General features: G+C 35.7%; 1 protein-coding gene across 1 annotated transcript in view; it reads left to right on the top strand.

Moving 5' to 3' along the window:
* Window positions 1-19348, top strand: part of NAF1 (nuclear assembly factor 1 ribonucleoprotein) — a 39242-nt gene that overhangs the window by 6408 nt on the left and 13486 nt on the right. Inside the window, exons 3-5 of the mRNA XM_060011949.1 lie at window positions 9866-9959; window positions 13324-13406; window positions 18617-18777. Of these exons, the coding sequence (XP_059867932.1) occupies window positions 9866-9959; window positions 13324-13406; window positions 18617-18777 (338 nt within the window). The remainder of the gene's footprint in view (window positions 1-9865; window positions 9960-13323; window positions 13407-18616; window positions 18778-19348) is intronic.

Raw genomic sequence — 19348 nt, 5'->3', positions numbered from 1 at the left:
TTAAACAGTTGCTTTTTAAAAAAATTTTAGTTAATTTATTTATTTTGGGCTGTGTTGGGTCTTTGTTGCTGCGTGTGGGCTTTCTCTAGTTGCGGCGAGTGGGGGCTACTCTTCGTTGCGGTGCGCGGGCTTCTCATTGCGGTGGCTTCTCTTGTTGCGGAGCACAGGCTCTAGGCACGCAGGCTCCAGTAGTGGCTCGCGGGCTCTAGAGTGCAGGCTTAGTAGTTGTGGCACTAGATTTAAACAGTTGCAACAATCTCTTGGGATGACAAGATGTGGTTATAACTTGTTTTAAAAAAAGATGAGAGGAAGAGGAAAAACGAGGGATTGGTCAGCCATAGAGGCATTGGAAAGGAGAATAGACTTAATTGGCTTTTTTCTTAATGTCACAATTACATAATATATGACAAAGTTAACCAAGTGGAATCATTCTTTTAGAACATAAACCCTTTAATGCTGAGAAGGTTTATATTAATATGTAATCTATACAGTAAATGTAAAGCAGTATGCATATTACAGTTTTGGAACTACCTTAAACCACATAGGGTTTATTCAGTGTTTCAGTGAATTGGAAAATTAGGTTCTATTTGAAGAAGTTTCTCATCAATTTATGTTCTTAACTGTTCTTTCAAATAAATCTGATGTAATTAAAATTTAGAATCATAAGGACATTCATGGGATTGTGACATTGCAAAGTCTTAATCAGAAATGAATTGTATAAATTAGTACCTATTGAAAACCTGAAGTTTTTACATAATATTTTAAAATTATGATCACAGTGCTTTTGGGGATAAAACATAGATAATACTGCAATATAGATAATGTGTATTTATACATGTAATACAACATGACCAAGAAAAAAACTTAATGCTTGTAGGCAATTCTTGGTAAATTTACCTTCATAATTTAGAGACTGCCTATATTATGTTGTATATATACCATATATATACACAATATATGGTATGTAATTTACAATATACAGTATATAGGCAATATACAAATGCAATGTATGTATATATACAATATACAGTATAATATAGGTAACATACAAATGCAGTATAATTAGGTTGACCCTTATAGTTGTAGTTAGGGTGAGTACACTTTTTCTGATTCTGGCAGTGCAGACCCTTATCCTAACGTGAGGATATGGAAATACGTGGGCCACCTCAAGTGGTCAGAAGTTACAGTGGATTATTTCACATTTTTGACTTCCCACCATTTTGAAATTGTATTGCACCTTGTTCTACAGTTAATAATCGTTGATTGAATGTGGTGTTTTCAGGGCCCAACTTGGTTGATGAGTTTTGTCCTAAATGCAGGCCTTGTTCAACTTCAGCTTTTTATGACTTTAGTATATCTGGAATTATTATATCATATCTTAGAATACCAATGGCACTTACTAGCATTCTCAAAATACCTGATATTTAAGAAATGGCTTATATACTGGAGAGGAGGTAGGTTTTCATTAATACTTGGTGCTTTTTAAAAACAGTGCTCAGATTTTTAAAAAAATTAAGATTTTGTGCTTCATTGCACAAAGTTTTTTCAGTAAGGCTTGTATGAAGCACAAATAATCCTGAATAAATACTGATTTATTCAGTAGAGTATCCATATATACCCTGTGTATATACATGTATATGATCATTATTACACAGAAACATTCCATTTATTAGCTTTCTCCATCCCCAGTAGATTTAATAAGTGAGTTGTGATTGTTTTTAGAGAATAAAGACAAATGTCTGTAGAGAAGACTCCAGCTAGAGAGTGAGCATACACACTTGGCTGAAAGCAGAGTAACAACAGAGTTAATGACTGAATGCCCAGTGAATTGTACCAGGTACGGGAAGCTGAAGGATTGACAGAGTTGATGACTGAATGCCCAGTGAATTGTACCAGGTACAGGAAGCAGAAGGAGTGAGTGGAAGGGGAGATGAGTTGCAGTGCAGTGGTCAGGGAACACATCGTGGCTTGACCTTAGATTGAAAGATGGATAGGATCTCCATAGAAACGGACAGGTGAGCAGAATAGGAAATTTCCCAGTGAAAGAACCAAGTCTGTCGCAGCGGAGTTGTGTCCCCGGTGTTGGTTAACGCTGTAGGGGCTTAGGAAATGTTTCTTTGTTCACTCATCATCCATGGGAGTGTTTTCAATTCTAAAATGGATACTTTTTAACCTTTTCACACTTCTGAAAAGTTGGGACTAATAATTGATGGCAGTGATTAGCTTCACAGTTTTTTGGCAGTGCTTTTAATTCTGTGGTATATAAAGTCAGTGTCTTAGATTCCGTGAGGTATGGACTCCTCAGTTAACATAAAAGATAATGCTTAGGGTTATATTCATCATTGAAGGTTTTTTCTTATGGAGATGGATTATGATTTTATTTTACTTTTATATTTATGCCAGTTAACTTTCGAGAGTATTCTTATGAGCTTTGTTTTTGTGACAATAATTTTAGAGAAAGATGGGATGAGAACATTGTAGTTTACTACAAAAGGAGAATATAAAGAAGATAAGAGAATATAAAGACATTTCAAAGAAGTGTTCACTTTCAACTTTTAGGTGAAAATATTTAATGGGCTAATGTGAATCTAGTGTCATATATGATAGGGTAATTGATGAGGGCAAATTAATGCTTGTTGGTGATGGCTAAAGGAGTAGATGAGTTCCATGGAATGTTGTAAAAGTACTTTCCGTGGAGAAGTTGATGAATCCAACTAAATGTTATATGAAGTCCTAGTTGACTCACAGTGTAGAGACCTAATCCATTCTTTTTTCCAATATGTTTTACCAGTTATAGGAAAAAAAAGTTAACAATCATGGCTCTCAGTACTCCAGAGATTGGATGCTACTTTCCAACCATATCTGAAAAGTGAAGGCTCACCTAATAGCATCAGGTAATTGGCCTCCATGTGCATGTCCTCTGTTCTTGGGAAACATGAGAAAGTGGTCAGATAACTTCATTCCACTTTCCTCACTTTTTAAAGTTCTCCCCAAACTGGCACCGAAAGAATTTGTTGCCATTTGGAATGTTTGATTCCTTTTCCACTATCTGCTGCCCTTTTTCTGTATTTGTGAGTGAAAACCCAAATCAAGGTTCTTTAGGTAATTTTACCTCAAAAGATCATAAGTTACTGATTTTTTTCCCCCTACCCCAGTGATAAGTCTTCATAGAGCTAGGGAAGTCAAGGCCATTGTAAGGTATGACTGTCTTCTCAGCGGGCCATTTTTGACCCATTAGCTCCTTCCGTTTTTGTGCTGGAAGTTTTAGGCACTGTTTTTTGACTGGTGTGTCTACAGTTTAATTTTTAATAGGGTGGATTTTTAATGTTCAGTGCTTCTCATTTGAATTTTCGTTTAACTGAGCAAACATGTAGGCCATAAAGATGTCTGAGAATCAGAATATAATCATATTCTTCTGATAGACAGTGGTTGATCTTTCACGACTGCTTGAGAAGTGTGGTTAGGACCTTGCATTTCTTTAATGCCATAGCTGTGAGCATCTGTTCTCCAGAATCAGAGTAACTTTGTTCAAGTCTGGTATGTAATTTCTGTATTAATGTTCTGTCTTTTTGATTGCATGCTGTTAAACATTTTTTAAAATTGTATTGTTAACCACTTGTGTGAATTATTCAGAACTTTTTTTGCTTAGTTTCTCACTATTTATAGCTAAGAAGCCTGAAATAGTGAGTGGAGAGGAGCAGATTCAGAACTAGCATCAGGTGGATTCCAGGCAGCTCTGTTTTTAGTTACTGTTGTGGAGGCCTGGTTAGCAGCATTGGAATTTGATCATTTGAACTTCCTGATTATTTCCTTTCTGAATAATATAGGATAATTTGTCATGGTAGAGGCTGATTCTGTCATCTAATTTACGCTTTCCTACATTACTGTAAGAAACCCTACATTGCCTTTTAGTAAAGCCTTTGACTTGGAGGTATAGAGTGTGTCAGAGTAGAGGATTGGATTTCTTTAGTATGTTGAATTTCAGGAGTTCATTTGCCAAATGCTGTGACTTTTTTCTTTGCCTGATGATGTGAGTGAAATACTTTTCTTCCTTTCCTTGTCTACTCTTTGTTGTTAAATTTGTCATTACATGTAAACATTTTGAATAAATATGTCCATAAAAACTGTTTTTACTTTTCTTTGATTTTTGGATCAATAAAGATAATATTAATTTTATTTAAATGAGTGCATAGATATTTATATCTAGTTGCAGATACTGTACATCCAAAACAGTTGTTAGTTTGTTTTTAATTTTGGAAAATAACAATGATGACAACAGGGATTTATCACACACCTTCATTTCTGCCAGTGGAGTATTCAGGTTAGTGTTCACACCTAATATGGTGCGTGATGTCAATAATATGGCCTTAAAATTATACTTGTATTAATGGCCGAAAATAGATTGGTCCTCCTTTACCTGGGTATATATTTAGTAATGGAGGGCTCTTTGGTTGTGTGAGGGTGTAAAGCAGTGCTGTCCAGTAGATCTTCCTGCAGTGATGGAAATGTCCTATAGTGACCCTGTCTTCATACCATAGCTACAGAGCACTTGCATGTGGCCAGTATGACTGAAGACTGCAGTGCAAATTTTATTTACTTTTAATTAATTAAATTTAAATAATCAAATGTAATTAGTGTCTTGTATTGGATAAGCAGAATAGAAGGAGTCTTTTCTACTCCCTCATTAATCTTTCCATGGGGGTTGTAGGTAAACTAGGCTCATATGTTAATCTTCCTAAGCGGCTGTAAATAGCCTTCTAATCTTTTGTTTTCATTGCACTTGATTTTGTTTATATGATGAAGGGTCCGGATTTCCCTCATCAGCTCTTCCTTCAGTTTTTTAGTTTATCGTTATGCCTCTTATTTCTGATTCTTTATCTCCGCTGCACTGTCAAGGCTGTAGTGTACTTTAATATGTGTTCTGGCCCCTTGTTTTTGGTTATTGGAGTGTGTCTGTTTCTCCTCGTTTCTGTCACACACACACATCCTCTCTCCACTCCTGGAAAAGCAAAGTGCTTGATTTTTGTTTGAAGGAGATTATGAGACAGAGCAGATTCATTCATTATCTTACCAGGGCAGCTTCTGTGTTATTAGCGGGCCAGGTGTTAATCTAATGGCTGTAGTAATGTTTGACACTGCAAAGCTGAGGTATCTGTGCATCAGTCCTGGGCAGTGAAGCTTAATTGGAAGCCTGCCTTTTTTACTTTGTTATTGAGAAGGTTGGGTTGAGGTCCTTTTCATTCCTTGAGGATTCTCTTTTGAATTTTAAGAATTGTATTTTCATTATCTAATTTCTGCTCTGACTGAAAAAGTCTGCGACCTCTTCTGAGATTTTTTTTAGCTTGGACTGATGAGCTAAGCCAGTTCATTTTACTGAGCACCTACTATGTGCTCGCCATTGTTCCTCCTATAGCAACAAGCAAGGCAGACCTGGTGCCTATAGTTGTTGATGGATTTATTGTCTGGTTAGGGAAAGACTTTAAGCAGGTAAACAAATAGTATGTTAGACAGTAATGTATTTACAAGAGAGCAAAGCCACAGGATAATTTGATGAAGAGTGACTAGGCTTGGTGGTGGTGCAGTTCTTTAGATTAGTAGTTCTTTAAATTAGTAGATAAGGTAACTTGTGACATCTACATATCAAGATCAGATCTTGTATTAATGGTCTGACATTGTAGTCCAGAAACTTTCCCTTTGAACCTTCTGAAGTTCTGCCTTCAAACCTGCCAAAAATCTTCGTGGAAAGCACATCCCTTGGATGAATTGTTGAGGGAGTTTGGGAGATTTTTTTCTCCCCCTTTTTCCTTCTCCTCTCCTAGTATCCTCGTTTAAGAGGAGCTAATATCTCTTTTCTCCCTTGATTCAGTCCCCAAAATGCTATTTCCAAAGCAAATATATTGTTTGACTTAACTGGACTTTCAGAGGCTCCAGAACAGGCTCTTAACCTGGAATTATACAAGGCTGGTTTTACTTCTTGATCTCGACCTGGAATTGCACTAGGCTGATTTCACTTTTCTCTTAACAAGTTATATGTATAATATTTGGTTCTTTATATACCTTTTGTGTTCTGCAGAACATTTGGTATAGAGACTTCATGCATATCGCTTTTATAGGTAGGGTCTTTTACCATCAAGAAGCAGTGTGATGCCTTCATTGGCCTTTTTTAGGAATCTCAGAACTATGCATGCATTCCCCCATTACAGAGTACTGGGGTAGCTGAATTGGAATTAGAAGTGTGGTGTCTGTGTTCTAAGTTTTGGTTCTACATGAGATCAGAGATCCTCCCCATTTGAAGGCAAAACTTTTTGTTCTGTTAGTACATAGGTTTGAAACAGGGTAGTAACAGGAGTTAAGGGAGTCTCCCAGACTGTGTTTTGACCACAGGTGTGAGTCCCTGCCTCACTACAGATATTCTGGCTTTGTTTACCTTCCCTTGTCTCCCTCATGCTGGATGTCTCATAGATGTCCTTAGAGCAGGACATCTGGACTCCATTAGACCCTGTAGTCTGACCTGCTCAACTTACAGTAAATTATGTGGTGATGATATCAAAAGATGATGAAAGGGCATTTGGTAAAGTTCAACAGTCATTTCTGATTTTAAAAAACCAAACACACACAAATAGGAATAGGTGAATACTTTTCTTAACCTTATAAAAAGTTCCAATCAAAATGCATTATTATGCTTACCATTTGAAACATTCCTAATAGTCAGACATCATGCTCACTATCATCACAATTTTATTGTGGTCATACCAACCAGTGTCATTTGAAAAGTGAAAAATGCGATATACTAATATTGAAAAGGAGGAGGAGGACTTACTTTTTTTTGAAAATATGGTAATACAGTGAATACACAAGAAAATCACTAGACATAAATCTCAGCATGGTGTTTTCTTGTGTTCAGACAATTTTAAAATTTGAAACTAGAGAAGCAATGAAAGTGTCAGTGAATTTTAAGTCATCTTAGTATAGGGAAGGTCTTTCTAAATGTGACACGAGTTTTAAAATCGAAAAAAATGAAAAGATTGATGTATTTGGTGTAGTCAAATGCCAGTTTAGTAAACAACTTAAATGCCAGAAAACATGGTGAGAAGTAAGGGAGTGGATATTTGCTACGTAGTTGATAAAGAGCAAATGTTCTTAAAACCCCAAAGTTTTCTTATAAATTGATAAAAAGATAAACCTTCCAAAAGAAATGTGTATAAAGTATACAAGCAATTCATAAACACACTCAGGTAGCCAGGAAACATGTCGTCCTGATTAATGAAGAAAATCAAATTAAGGCAAGATACTGTTTTAGACCTATCAGATGGGCAAAGATTTAAAGTTTGCTTCTCAGTGATGGCAAGGATGTAGGAAAATCTCTGATACATTTTTCGTGGAAGTGTGAATTGATGTAACCTTTTTGAAAAGAAATTTAGCAGTATCTGTCAAAATTAAAAATGTTTATACCTTTGGATATAGCAGCTCCACTTAGAAGAATTTATCATAGGAGTTACACAAAGATATGTTTTAAAGAACGTTCATTGTATCGTTTTGTGTAATGATAAAAATTAAAACTGCAGATAAATGTTGTATCAGGTGATTGGTATACTAATTTTAGGACATCTATACAGTGGAACTGTAAGAGTGTTTAAATAAAATAGATACTTATGTTTTGGTGTAGAAAGATGTGGAAGATAGATAAAAAGGATAGCTTATATTATTACAATGTGGGTACTTTAATTAAGTGAAACATATCAAAGTTAAATGTTAAGTTTGTGTCCGTCTAGTAAGTGTATTTGAAAGACTGTTAACAGCTATCTATGGAGAGGAACTGGAAGGTTGAAAGGAATAGGGTGGGGGAAATTTTTGCTTTTTACTTCGTATCCTTCTATACTACTTCAGTTTTTATTTTTTTTAAAAAAGGGACATGTATAACTTCTGTACTTTAAAGTTAAATAAGATCAAAATAGTACCAGAGTTTAGGTTTGTACCAAAACATAATTATATTGCATGGGCCTTAAATTCCTCCTAATAGAACACACAAAACAAGGAGCCTTCCATTTTGTGGTCAAATAGCATTTATTTATTTGAGAATAGTGCTGATTTTGTGTCCTAAGTGTTAACGGCATACAATCTGCCCTTCTACCCAGTTCAGAGGTTTTCATAAAAGATCTAACAGCATTTCCTCTTTTCTTCCTTTCCTCTACCTACACAGTCCTGGCTTTATTTAACCAGCGGGCTTTATCACAGTCCAGAAGGAATGAAAGTTTTTGCTCTAGACCTTAACTATAATTTGGTGAGGCAGCGGGGCAGATTTCATCACTGTGCTGCTGCATTAGAAGCTGCCATTCGCCTCTTGTAGGAGGCGCTACTCTCAGAGCCAGAGTCCTTGTGAGATGCCTGTCACATTGCCCTCTATCACTAAAGCCTCCTGCCTGCAGCTCCCAGCATTATAGTCCTCCAGTCTCATATTTCATAGGGTACGGGGTTTCTTCAGCTAAGAACTTCTTAAACAAGGCTGTTCCATGCCACATTTACCAGTTTGTTCTAACAACTGAACCCCCTTCTCTATTCTGATACACACATGGAGCATTTTCAAACCATGGTCTTTGCCAAGAAAAGGCTTTTCATATTTAATATGATAAAATGACAAGCGGTCGTCCTCTCCTTAAAAGTACTCAGGGAAATTCCGACATATAAAACACAATCATTTCCTTCAACACAGGCCAGGCTAACCATACAGAGATACGTCTTCTGCAATGAGTTGGCTGAGACCCTTAATGTGGCTTTTCATAACTACTCCTTGATCGGAAGGTAGCATCCGCAGAAGAAAGTTATGCTTTCGCTCTGGTTAAGTGATTTTGTTAAAAACCTCGATTTGAGTTCCCATAGAGGAAAATGATTACCCAGGATATGCTCATCTGCAATGTACTGTATAATTTAGGTTTTCCTGTCTTTTCTAACATTTCTCCCAAAGTTACCTTTTTTCTCTCAAACTAACCCCAACATGCCATTAATAAGATCTTTGCACTTTCAAGCCCTTCTTAAGGAAAAACTTCCTTCGAAGAATCAGTTGTGATCATTTAGCAAAGGTGAAGAATAGAAAGCTCTGTTTATTTAATTTAATGCCTAAGGTCTGCTTTATTCTTAGATTTCTCTTCAACTTCATCTCTACTTCAATATCTAGTTTCTGTAGCAGCTGACATTCAGTTAACAGCTGGGTCAGAAAAGAGAAATCTTTAGATGTAAAAAAAATTTGGATTTTAACCTAGACAGGGAAGATAATCAGGCAACACCTTCACAACTTTTTGGACTGAAGCTTACATTCTGTTTCCAGGAATTCTGTACTTTTTCTTGAAGAGGCCAGAAATTCATCTCTTTCACACAGCCCCAGAAAAGTTAGCTGTTGCTCTGCTTAGCTGTTTAACCACAGTCAAATTAATTAACCAACCACATTAAGGCAGCTCAGAGAACTCTCCTTGTGTGGAGAAACTGGAAATATTTCTCTTCGAATGGAATGTCTCTGGGAGTTACTATGTGAGTTGTCTCTTTTCTTTACCTTGGATTCCTTAACAGCAGTTTTTGGGGGTAGGGGGAAGGTGGTTTCTTGTTCAAGTATGATTAGGAAAATCTAGAATGGTCTTCAGGCCTGTGTTCTTATGGGTTAGGCTGTAGACACTAGATCGCTCGAGTCACTTAGGTGGGGAGATGTTGAAGCGGGGAGAAATGCTCAGACACTGAAAAGGACAACATCCAAGAGATGACAAGTACTTAATGTTATGTCTCAGAAACGGGTGTAGCACTCTACATGGAAACCGTCCTTTTTTTAAAAGTTAACTTGTTGAAGCTGGAGGAAGGTTAATACTTTCTTATATTTCAGGAACTACCTACTGTTGAAGAACTCACTATTGTTCTGCCTGAAGGTATTGAATTAAAGCCTCTTGGGATGGTTTCAAGTATTATTGAACAATTAGGTATGTAAATATTTTTATTAATAAGAATTATCATTTATATCCAAGCATGTACTAATAATGAAATCAAAGACTTAATGACTGGTAAATTTTCTCTGAAAGATGTAATAACACTTCATTTTACAATCATTCGGTTTGAACAGATAAATTTAGTTTTTGCTTATACAAGTAATACATAAATACAGTGTCTTTATAAAAAATTTAAAGTGTGCTTTTACTGACATACTTCTCCAGAATTTCTTTGATTTGGTATATTTTCTATTGCTGTTAAATTACTACAAATTTAGTGGCTTAAAACAACACATTTATTAGTTTACAGTTCTGTGGGCCAGAAGTGTGATATGGGTCCCACTGGCTAAAATCAAGGGGTCCATCAGGCTGAGTTCCTCTCTGGAGGCTCTGAGGGAGAATCCTCATATTCCTGACCTTGTCAACATCTAGAGGCTGCCGCCTTCCTTGGCTCATGGCCCCCTCCCTTCATTCTCAAAGCCCATAATGTAGCTTCTCTCTGACCTTCTTTCCTCATCACGTGTCCCTCTGACTGCAGCCTGGAAAACGTTCCCTGCTTTTAAGGACTCCTTAGGTGGGGTCTACCCACATAATCCAGGATCATCTCCCGTTTCAAGCTCCTTAACCTTAATCACGTCGGCAAGGTCTCCTTTTTAACATAAAGTAACATCCACAGGTTCAGGGATTAGGGTGTGGATGTCTTTTTTTGTTTGTGGGGTGGTGGGTAGAGGACCGGTAATCTGCCTATTGCCTTTGATTTTATCTTATAAACATGTAAATTAGAAAGTTCTGTGATTTAACACCGATATTAATATCATGAAATATGAACCCACTGGAATACATGGGAACTAGACTCTACAGATTTCTTTTAGCCCCAGGATGTGAAGTACATATAGGAGAGACTTTGAAATTAATGTCACTACCATTACCTCTCTAGTAATAGACTCCTAAAAATAGGACTCAGAGTTGACAAAGTCATAGGATTTCTTTAAAAATATTTTATTTATTTATTTATGGCTGTGTTGGGTGTTAGTTGCGGCGCGCAGGATCTTTCGTTGTGGTGCACGGGCTCTTCGTTGCAGCATGCTGGCTTCTCTCTAGTGTGGCATGCAGGCTCCAGAGCATGTGGGCTTTGTAATTTGCAGCACATGGGCCCAGTTACCCCATGGCATGTGGGATCTTAGTTCCCCGACCAGGGATCGAACCCTCGTCCCCTGCATTGGAAGGTGGATTCTCTACCACTGGACCACCAGGGAAGTCCCAAAGTTTTAGGATTTTTGAACTGGGAAAAAGACCTAAATTGTCCACCAGTCCTTAGTTTATGACTTAAGAGGCATAGAAAAATTCAGGTCGGGGCTTCCCTGGTGGTGCAGTGGTTGAGAATCTGCCTGCTAATGCAGGGGACACGGGTTCGAACCCTGGTCTGGGAGAATCCCACATGCCACGGAGCAACTAGGCCCGTGAGCCACAAGTACTGAGCCTGCGCGTCTAGAGCCTGTGCTCCCCAACAAGAGAGGCCGTGATAATGAGAGGCCCGTGCACCGCGATGAAGAGTAGCCCCCACTTGCCACAACTAGAGAAAGCCCTTGCACAGAAACGAAGACCCAACACAGTAAAAATAAATAAATAAATTAAAAAAAAAAGAATAAGGTCTTAAAAAAAAAATTCAGGTCACTTGCTCTTGTGATCAGTCAATGGTAGAAATGGAAATCTGTCTTTTTGATCTTTTTATGTGTCCATATCACTATTTTAAAAATTAATTTTTATCTAATTTTGCCATTTATTAATGAAAATTCCAATTAAAATGAAACTTTTTTACAAAAATCATAATTAAAACTCTTTACATCACTGTTGAGTCATTACATTTACTAGTTTTTGAATTATCTTATGGTATTTAATATGCACAAATAAGTCAGGAATTTATTGGAGTTGATGTAGATAGAAGAAATTTAGGTCATAATGTTTATTCTCAAGGGAAAGAAATGTAAACTATATGATACGCATGGACTAATGCTTTTCGAAGATACTGTTTTGAATAACACATCTTAATAGACTAACAAAATTTTCAACCTGGTGGGAATAAAGAGTAATGAATCAAACAGCACATGTTACTGTTGTATCAATAAATGCTTGTTGCACACTCTGTTTGGAAAGCTTAAAACATCTAACACTATTTGGACCTTTTACAGAAAGGAGTGTACAATAAGTATTAGTCCACTAGGTTGTGGTGATAGCTCTGTCTGGATTTGACCATGTAATCATGTTAATCTCTTGAGTACTGTTTTCTTACCTTTCTATAAAATGAGGGTTTTGGATTAGGTGATTTTTAATTTTCATGTAATTTTTGACTCCTTAGAGGGGTATTGGGAGGGAGAGAAGACTGAGAATAAATTCTGCTCACTGTTATTACCTATCCTTGTCATCTTTATTCCAGGAGCAGATCTAACTCAAAAATTGTTGACCTGTGATCTGTTCCTTATGTGCATGTTCAGAACTTAGAAGCACTAGCTCTTGAAATTAATTGGGATACAATTGAAAATCTTTGAGTGGATTTTAATAATCTGAACTAATATTTCAAGTGGATATTCAAGTGGAAATACTTCAATATTTCCACTAATTTTCCAAGTGGAGATGGCATTATCTATTTAATGTGACAGAGTATTCTTGTTTGTTGCTTTAATTTTCTAAGAACCTGTTGTGTGTGTGTGTGTCTGTTTGAGGTGTGTATGTTTGTTTTCCTCTTTGCTGTGGTAGATTGGTTGTTTGACATTTGTGGCACTTACACGAATTGGAGATTCTGCTAGACCAGTGGAATAATGCTTTTTGCCTTTTGAGAAGGGAAATGATAAAAATTACTGGGAGTTCTATCATTCTTACTTCAGCTGTTCAGAGGAAAATATATTTGTGAAATCTAACTTTTTCATATATCAGTAAGTAATCAGTGCTTTGCAGAAAAGAATTTCTAGGGTGAGAAAGAAGACTAATTTCTTCTAAAACAGGAGTTAGTGACTAAATGTGAGATTATTCTTTTTAGGGTAAAAATTGCTTGAGAAAATGATCAGCTTGAATTTGTTGTCTTAATGGATGATTCCAATTTTCTGTGAGATTTTGTACTTTAATTTTTTTTCTTGGAACTGTAGCTTTCATATAAAATAAAATAATGTAGAATTTATTTCCCTGTGCTACTTGGTAATAAATAGACTTTGTTTTTTTATCCAAGAGAAATAGTTACTGAGGTATATTATCCCACCTTAAATTTCATTTTAAATTATGTTGGAATTAAAGCCTAAATTCTCATTTAAATTCTACATTATCTTCTGATTAAATCTTGAAATAATCTTTTTGTTTCATTTTTCAGTAATAATTGAATCTATGACTAACGTACCTCCAGTTAATGAGGAGACTGTAGTTTTTAAAAGTGATCGACAGGCAGCAGGAAAGGTTTGTAAAAAATATTCACATCCTACTAATTATCCTGTTTCTTTGTTGATTGGTTTTTCTGACTTTCACTGTCTTAAAAAGTTTATTAATTTTAGTACATGAGCAATCTAGAGCTCTCAAATTTTAGTACATTCCCGATTTTCTTCAGTACTTCGTGTCTGCCTTTACATTGGTTTAATACTGCTTATTATCCTTTGCTGTTTGTGTCATTAAATACACACGTATACAGATTTTTCCTGATGTTTGTCAGGTTGTTTGCCAGGCAGTGGGTCTGTGTATTGAATAAGATACAGTTCCTCCAGGTACTCAGTTAGGTGCAGGAGACTTTCCACTGCATAGTTGTTCATACACTTCTTTGGTTTGTGAGGGAGGCCCTTTGAATAGTGACTCTCAAAACTTTTTAGACTTTGCCTTCCTCAGGTGGAAGCTGAGAGTGGAATATTTCAAGTGGAAAAAGATTTCAGTGATAGCAGTAAAGTGTCACCGTAGGCACTTTCTGGGGAATTATGAATATGTGTATCATCGAAAGGTTGGGTCCCTTTTAACGTCTTACTAATGGAACAACCCCACATGCTGCATGTCCAACCTTAAGAGGGAGGAAAGACCCCACATTTTACCCTGCAAATAACAATTCAGAGCGGTCAGCAGAGGACGTAAAACCGTCCAAGATGAAGAATGTAAATACCAACCAGGTGTTCTTTTTCTGGCAGCAGGGACAGAGTTATATTCACCTCGGGACTCCCCACTGTGTGTAGTACAGTCCTTTGTAAATTATATGTGCTGAGTAAATATGTATTGAGTTGAAAACAAACAGGTAAGAAACCAGCTGCTATCTTTGGAGAAGCAACTTTCTGGGTTTATCTTTTCCTAGATAAGCAACAGTTGGTGTCTTTTTTTGTTCGGAGAGATATAGTTTGTGTTTAATCAGAAAAAAGCATGTATTTTGAACTATATTATTAGATCAACTCACATAACTTTCCCTTTTCTATGCCTTTTCCTGCTGTTCTATTCTAACACAAATTAGAAAGGGATCAGGCTTTTATCTGGGTCCTGCCACCCTGCACTACCTACTTTTTAGGTCACCAGACTAATTTACCAAAGAGAAATGAGGCTCTTACGATTGCAAAGCAGTCAGCAACAGAATTAATTGGGGTCTAGAGTTAATACTTTTTGGCAATTCTTGAGAAAGTTTGCAAAGAGAAGAAAGACTTTTTAATACTGAAGGATGGTGCTGTGCTTTTCTCCCTTTCAAATACTTAGGCTTAGTACTTTTGTTTCAAGTATGAATCTCAGTGCTTTTGATTCAGAGGAAGAAGTACTGCAATACAGAACAAACCCTATTTACTGCTGGTGCCTTTGTAAGGGGTTAGAGAGATTCTAGGGGCTTAACCCTGGAGGCCGTTGAGAGAGAGAGGAGTGGAAGTGGGTGGACACTGCTGGGGAGGGAACTCTCCATGTACAGGCAGGCTGGTGTGCCTCCTCAGGGGAGGCCAGGTAGCAGAGGCAAGGGAAATGCACTTCCTCCTCTTCTTGACTGAATTGAAACTGATCATTTCCATGATTCCTTTTATTTATGATTTTCATGACAGTTCCTTTTTCTTTAATAGCTAACTTAGACAATTTCAATTTCAGTATACTCAACACTTCACTAATTTTGAAAACCTCTAAACTCACATTTCTTATATCCCCCAGTACATTTGAATTTTCAATCCTGAATAATATTAATACTCAGCCCTTCTGTCATTTGACCTTGGAACAAGTCGGATAAAAATATAATATTTACGTCTTTAACTTTAGCTATGTGGTATAAGTCTAGAAAGAAAAATTAAATCTCTCTCCAAATTTTACATAGAAAGCTTTGTAAATTCAAGAAGTGACAAGTCTTTGAAAAATATTTGATTATAAATCTAAGCACCTTGAAATAATCCCTAAGATAATGGTGGAGGTGTGGAGGGTTGAGAGTATCAGTTAAACAAACCAGTGATCAGAAAATGAAATTGAATCTCTTAGATATTTAGCATATATTATCCAGACACTAGATTGGTTTTACGTTTAATGTTAAACCTTTGCACGTCCTTCCTTTTCCCTCTCCTCTTCAATAACAATAATGATCAGCTACAGTGTCGAATGTTTTGTGTATATTTTAAAATTCACTGAAACTCTGTAAGGAAGTGGAATTATCCCCATTTACTCAAAATTCACAATAGCTAAAAAGGAACAAAGTGGAGTTTACAACCCAGGTGGTCTGATTTTTTTTTTCCCCTTCCACCTCCCTCCCTCCCCCTTTTTCACTGATTTAAGGAGGGCAACCTCAGATTTGAATTTCTACTTTTGCACTTTAATCCTAATAATGATTAGTTCCTCTTGATAATTAGTGAATGGAATTCCATTTTTAATGTGAGTTCTTTAATATTAGGGGCTTTTTAAAAAGTGACCAACCTATATCGCCTGTTATATCTATATAACTTGAATTTCTTTGCATTTAGTTTTGAGCATTTGTTCAAGCAGGTTTTGTTTTTGTTATTTTTTGTTTTACTTTTTAACAAATGAGAACTTTAATAATCAAAAATCAGCAACTGAGGATGTAATAAGATAGGTACTTTTAATGCAGTTGGTTTAAATTGGTCTAAGGTATTTGGAAAGTTGTTTAGTAGCTTAAATCAAGAGTTTTAATAATAATCATGCTTTTGGCTCCAATAATTCCATTCCTTACAAATCAATTTTCAGGAAATCTGAAGTACAGAGATTTACAGATAAAGGTATTTATTACGGGGCATCAGTTCTTACACTGAACAAATTGGAAGCTGTCTCAGTGTTCTACAATATAAGACAAATTAAATAAATTCTGCTAAATGTATAAAAGAGTGTTAAGTAGCCACAGAAATTATGCTTATGAAGAATACATTTAACATGAAAAAACTTAAAGAAACTTTAGGTTTTAAAAGAGAGCAATAGATCAGTGGAACAGGATAGAAAACCCTGAAATAAACTCATGCACCTTACGGTCAATTAATTTACAACAAAAGAGGCAAGCATATTACAATGGAGAAAAGACAATCTCTTCATTAAGTGGCGTTGGGAAAACTGGACAGCTACAAGTAAAAGAGTGAAGTTAGAACATTCTGTAACACCGTATTACAAAAATAAACTCAAAATGGATTAAAGAGTTAAATGTAAGACAGGATACTGTAAAACTCCTAAAGGAAAACATAGGCAGAACACTCTGGCATAAATCGCAGCAATATTTTTTTAGATCCGTCTCCGAGAGTAATGGAAATAAGGGCAGAAATAAGCACATGAGACCTAATTAAACTTAAAAGCTTTTGCTCAGCAGAGGAAACTATAAACAAAAGAAAAGACAACCTACAGACTGGGCGAAAATATTTGCAGATGATTCTACCGATGGGATTAATTTCCAGAATAAACAAATAGCTCATACAGGTTAATGTTAAAAAAACAAATAAAAAACCCAATCAAAAAATGGGCAGAAGACCTAAATAGACATTTTTCCAAAGAAGACATACAGACGGCTAATAGGCAGGCACATGAAAAGATGCTCAATATCTCTAATTATCAGAGAAATGCAAGTCAAAACTACAATGGGGTATCATCTCACACCAGTCAGAATGGCCATCACTAGAAAGTCTACAGATAATAAATGCTGGAGAGGGTGTGGAGTAAAGGGAACCCTCCTACACTGCTGGTGGGAATGTAAACTGGTGCAGCCACTACGGAGAACAGTATGGAGGTTCCTCAATAATCTGAAAGTAGAGTTAGCATATGATCCAGCAATCCCATTTCTGGGCACATATCTAGAGAATACTGTAAAAGATACATGCTTCCCAGTGTTCATAGCAGCACTATATTTACAGTAGCCAGGACATGGAAGCAACTTACATGTCCATTGACAGATGACTGGATAAACATGTGGTATTTACATAGAATGGAATATTACTCAGCCATGAAAAAGAATGAAATAATGCCATTTGCAGCAACATCGATGGACCTAGAGATTGTCATAGTGAGTGCAGTAAGTCAGAGAAAGATAACTATTGTATGATATTACTTATATGTGGAATCTAAAACAATGATACAAATGAGCTTATTTACAAAACAGAAATAGACTTGCAGACATAGAAAACAAATTTATGGTTACCAAAGGGGATAATGGGGTGTGGGGAGATAAATTAGGAGTTTGGGATTAGCAGATACACACTACTACTATATTAAAAATATACAACCAGGACCTACTGTATAGCACAGGGAACTGTACTCAACATCTTGTAATAATCTAATGGAAAAGAATCTGAAAAAGAGTACACACACACACATGTGCATTACTGAATAACTTTAATGTACACCTGAAACGAACACATTGTAAATTAACTATGCTTCAATTTAAAAAAATAGTTAAAATAAAACGGAGCAATATACAAAAGTATGATATAGTCTCAAAAGAAAAAAAATTGTTAATAGGAAAAAGACTGGAAAAATCTACACTGCTACTGATCATGGTCTAGTTTCTATAATGTACATTTATTATCAGAAACATATTTAAAAACTCAGGCATTTATATTGGGAAGAGTTTGAAATCAAGAGGTTCCCTTTCATCATTTATAAAACATTTTCAAAAATAAAATAATAGATATACTAAAAGCAGTTCCTTTACCTAAAAGTTAAAGGCTGTATGGTATCTTTGGTTTTTGAGAAATAAACAATTTCAAGTTCAAATCTACTTTACTACTTTTTGAATTAAAAAATGTTGTCATTTAATATTATAAAAATGTTAACAACTCTGGAAACGGCAGAAGTGACTGAATCTAAAAGAATCGAAAAGTTCCATTTCATAAGATTTTAAATGACAGCATTTTATTTCTCAAACATTACCAACTGTAATTCTTTTGTTTGTATCTTATAACTTAAATGAGCAATAAAAAAACAATTTATTTGCGTCTAGTTGGTAATTGGTACCACCAAAATGATTTAAATTTAGCAAGGAACAAACTTGTCACAGTTATTTTAGATTCATAGAAAGGAAATCTGGAATAAGCTAATGCATTTTATGATCAAAATGTGAAGGCTTTATGAGTACGCAGAAATGACTTAAGCTTTTATTGGTTTTATATTGACAGCGATTACCTTTGAAAACATTTATCGGGTTTCTTTATTTTGCAGTTAAAGGAGAACTTTATGTGTCTTCTTTTTCATAGATATTTGAGATATTTGGCCCTGTTGCGCATCCATTTTATGTGTTACGGTTTAATTCTTCAGAGCACGTTGAGAATAACAGTATTAAAATAAAGGACACTATGTATTTTGCTCCATCAATGAAAGACTTCACCCAGTATATATTCACAGAAAAACTTAAACAGTAAGTACGTTATTGGCATGCTATTTCTTTGCTTATCTAATATTTATGTTTTAGGAGTAATTCTCAGTGATGTAGTTTCTTGTAGTTAAAGTGGTATCTATCTAACAAAGAGTTCATTTGTCTTCCTGGTAGCATCTCTGAAAGCTACAGTTGTTATCAGATTTTATAGGTCGAGATCATTTGTATCTTTTGCCCAAAATGACATGATCAACTAGTAAGAGCATGTTTGGGCCATATACTTTTGTCAATTTTAATTCATTATTTTTTCCATTATATACCTCCTTTCATATATATGCTACTTTACCATTAGTATTATAATTTTTTAAAAAAAACCTTTTCCATTTTAAATAAAAATTTCTTTGGATTACATTCATAGGCTTCACTATTTAATGAAACTATAATTCTCAAGAAGAAAAAAGCAAATGAGTAAATTTCAGGTTGCTTATAAATTGTTAACTTAATAGAAGAGAGAACTAAAATGTGTGTTGTGTATCAAGCCATGGTTAACAGGGTTGACTTCACCAGCAAACCAGTGGTCTCCCTTCTGTCTGGATGCTATATGAAATATGCT

This window comes from Delphinus delphis, chromosome 5 (assembly GCF_949987515.2).
Source record: "Delphinus delphis chromosome 5, mDelDel1.2, whole genome shotgun sequence".
NCBI lineage: Eukaryota > Metazoa > Chordata > Mammalia > Artiodactyla > Delphinidae > Delphinus > Delphinus delphis.
The sequence above is the reverse complement of the archived record's forward strand: the minus strand, read 5'-3'. Positions and strand labels throughout refer to the sequence as shown.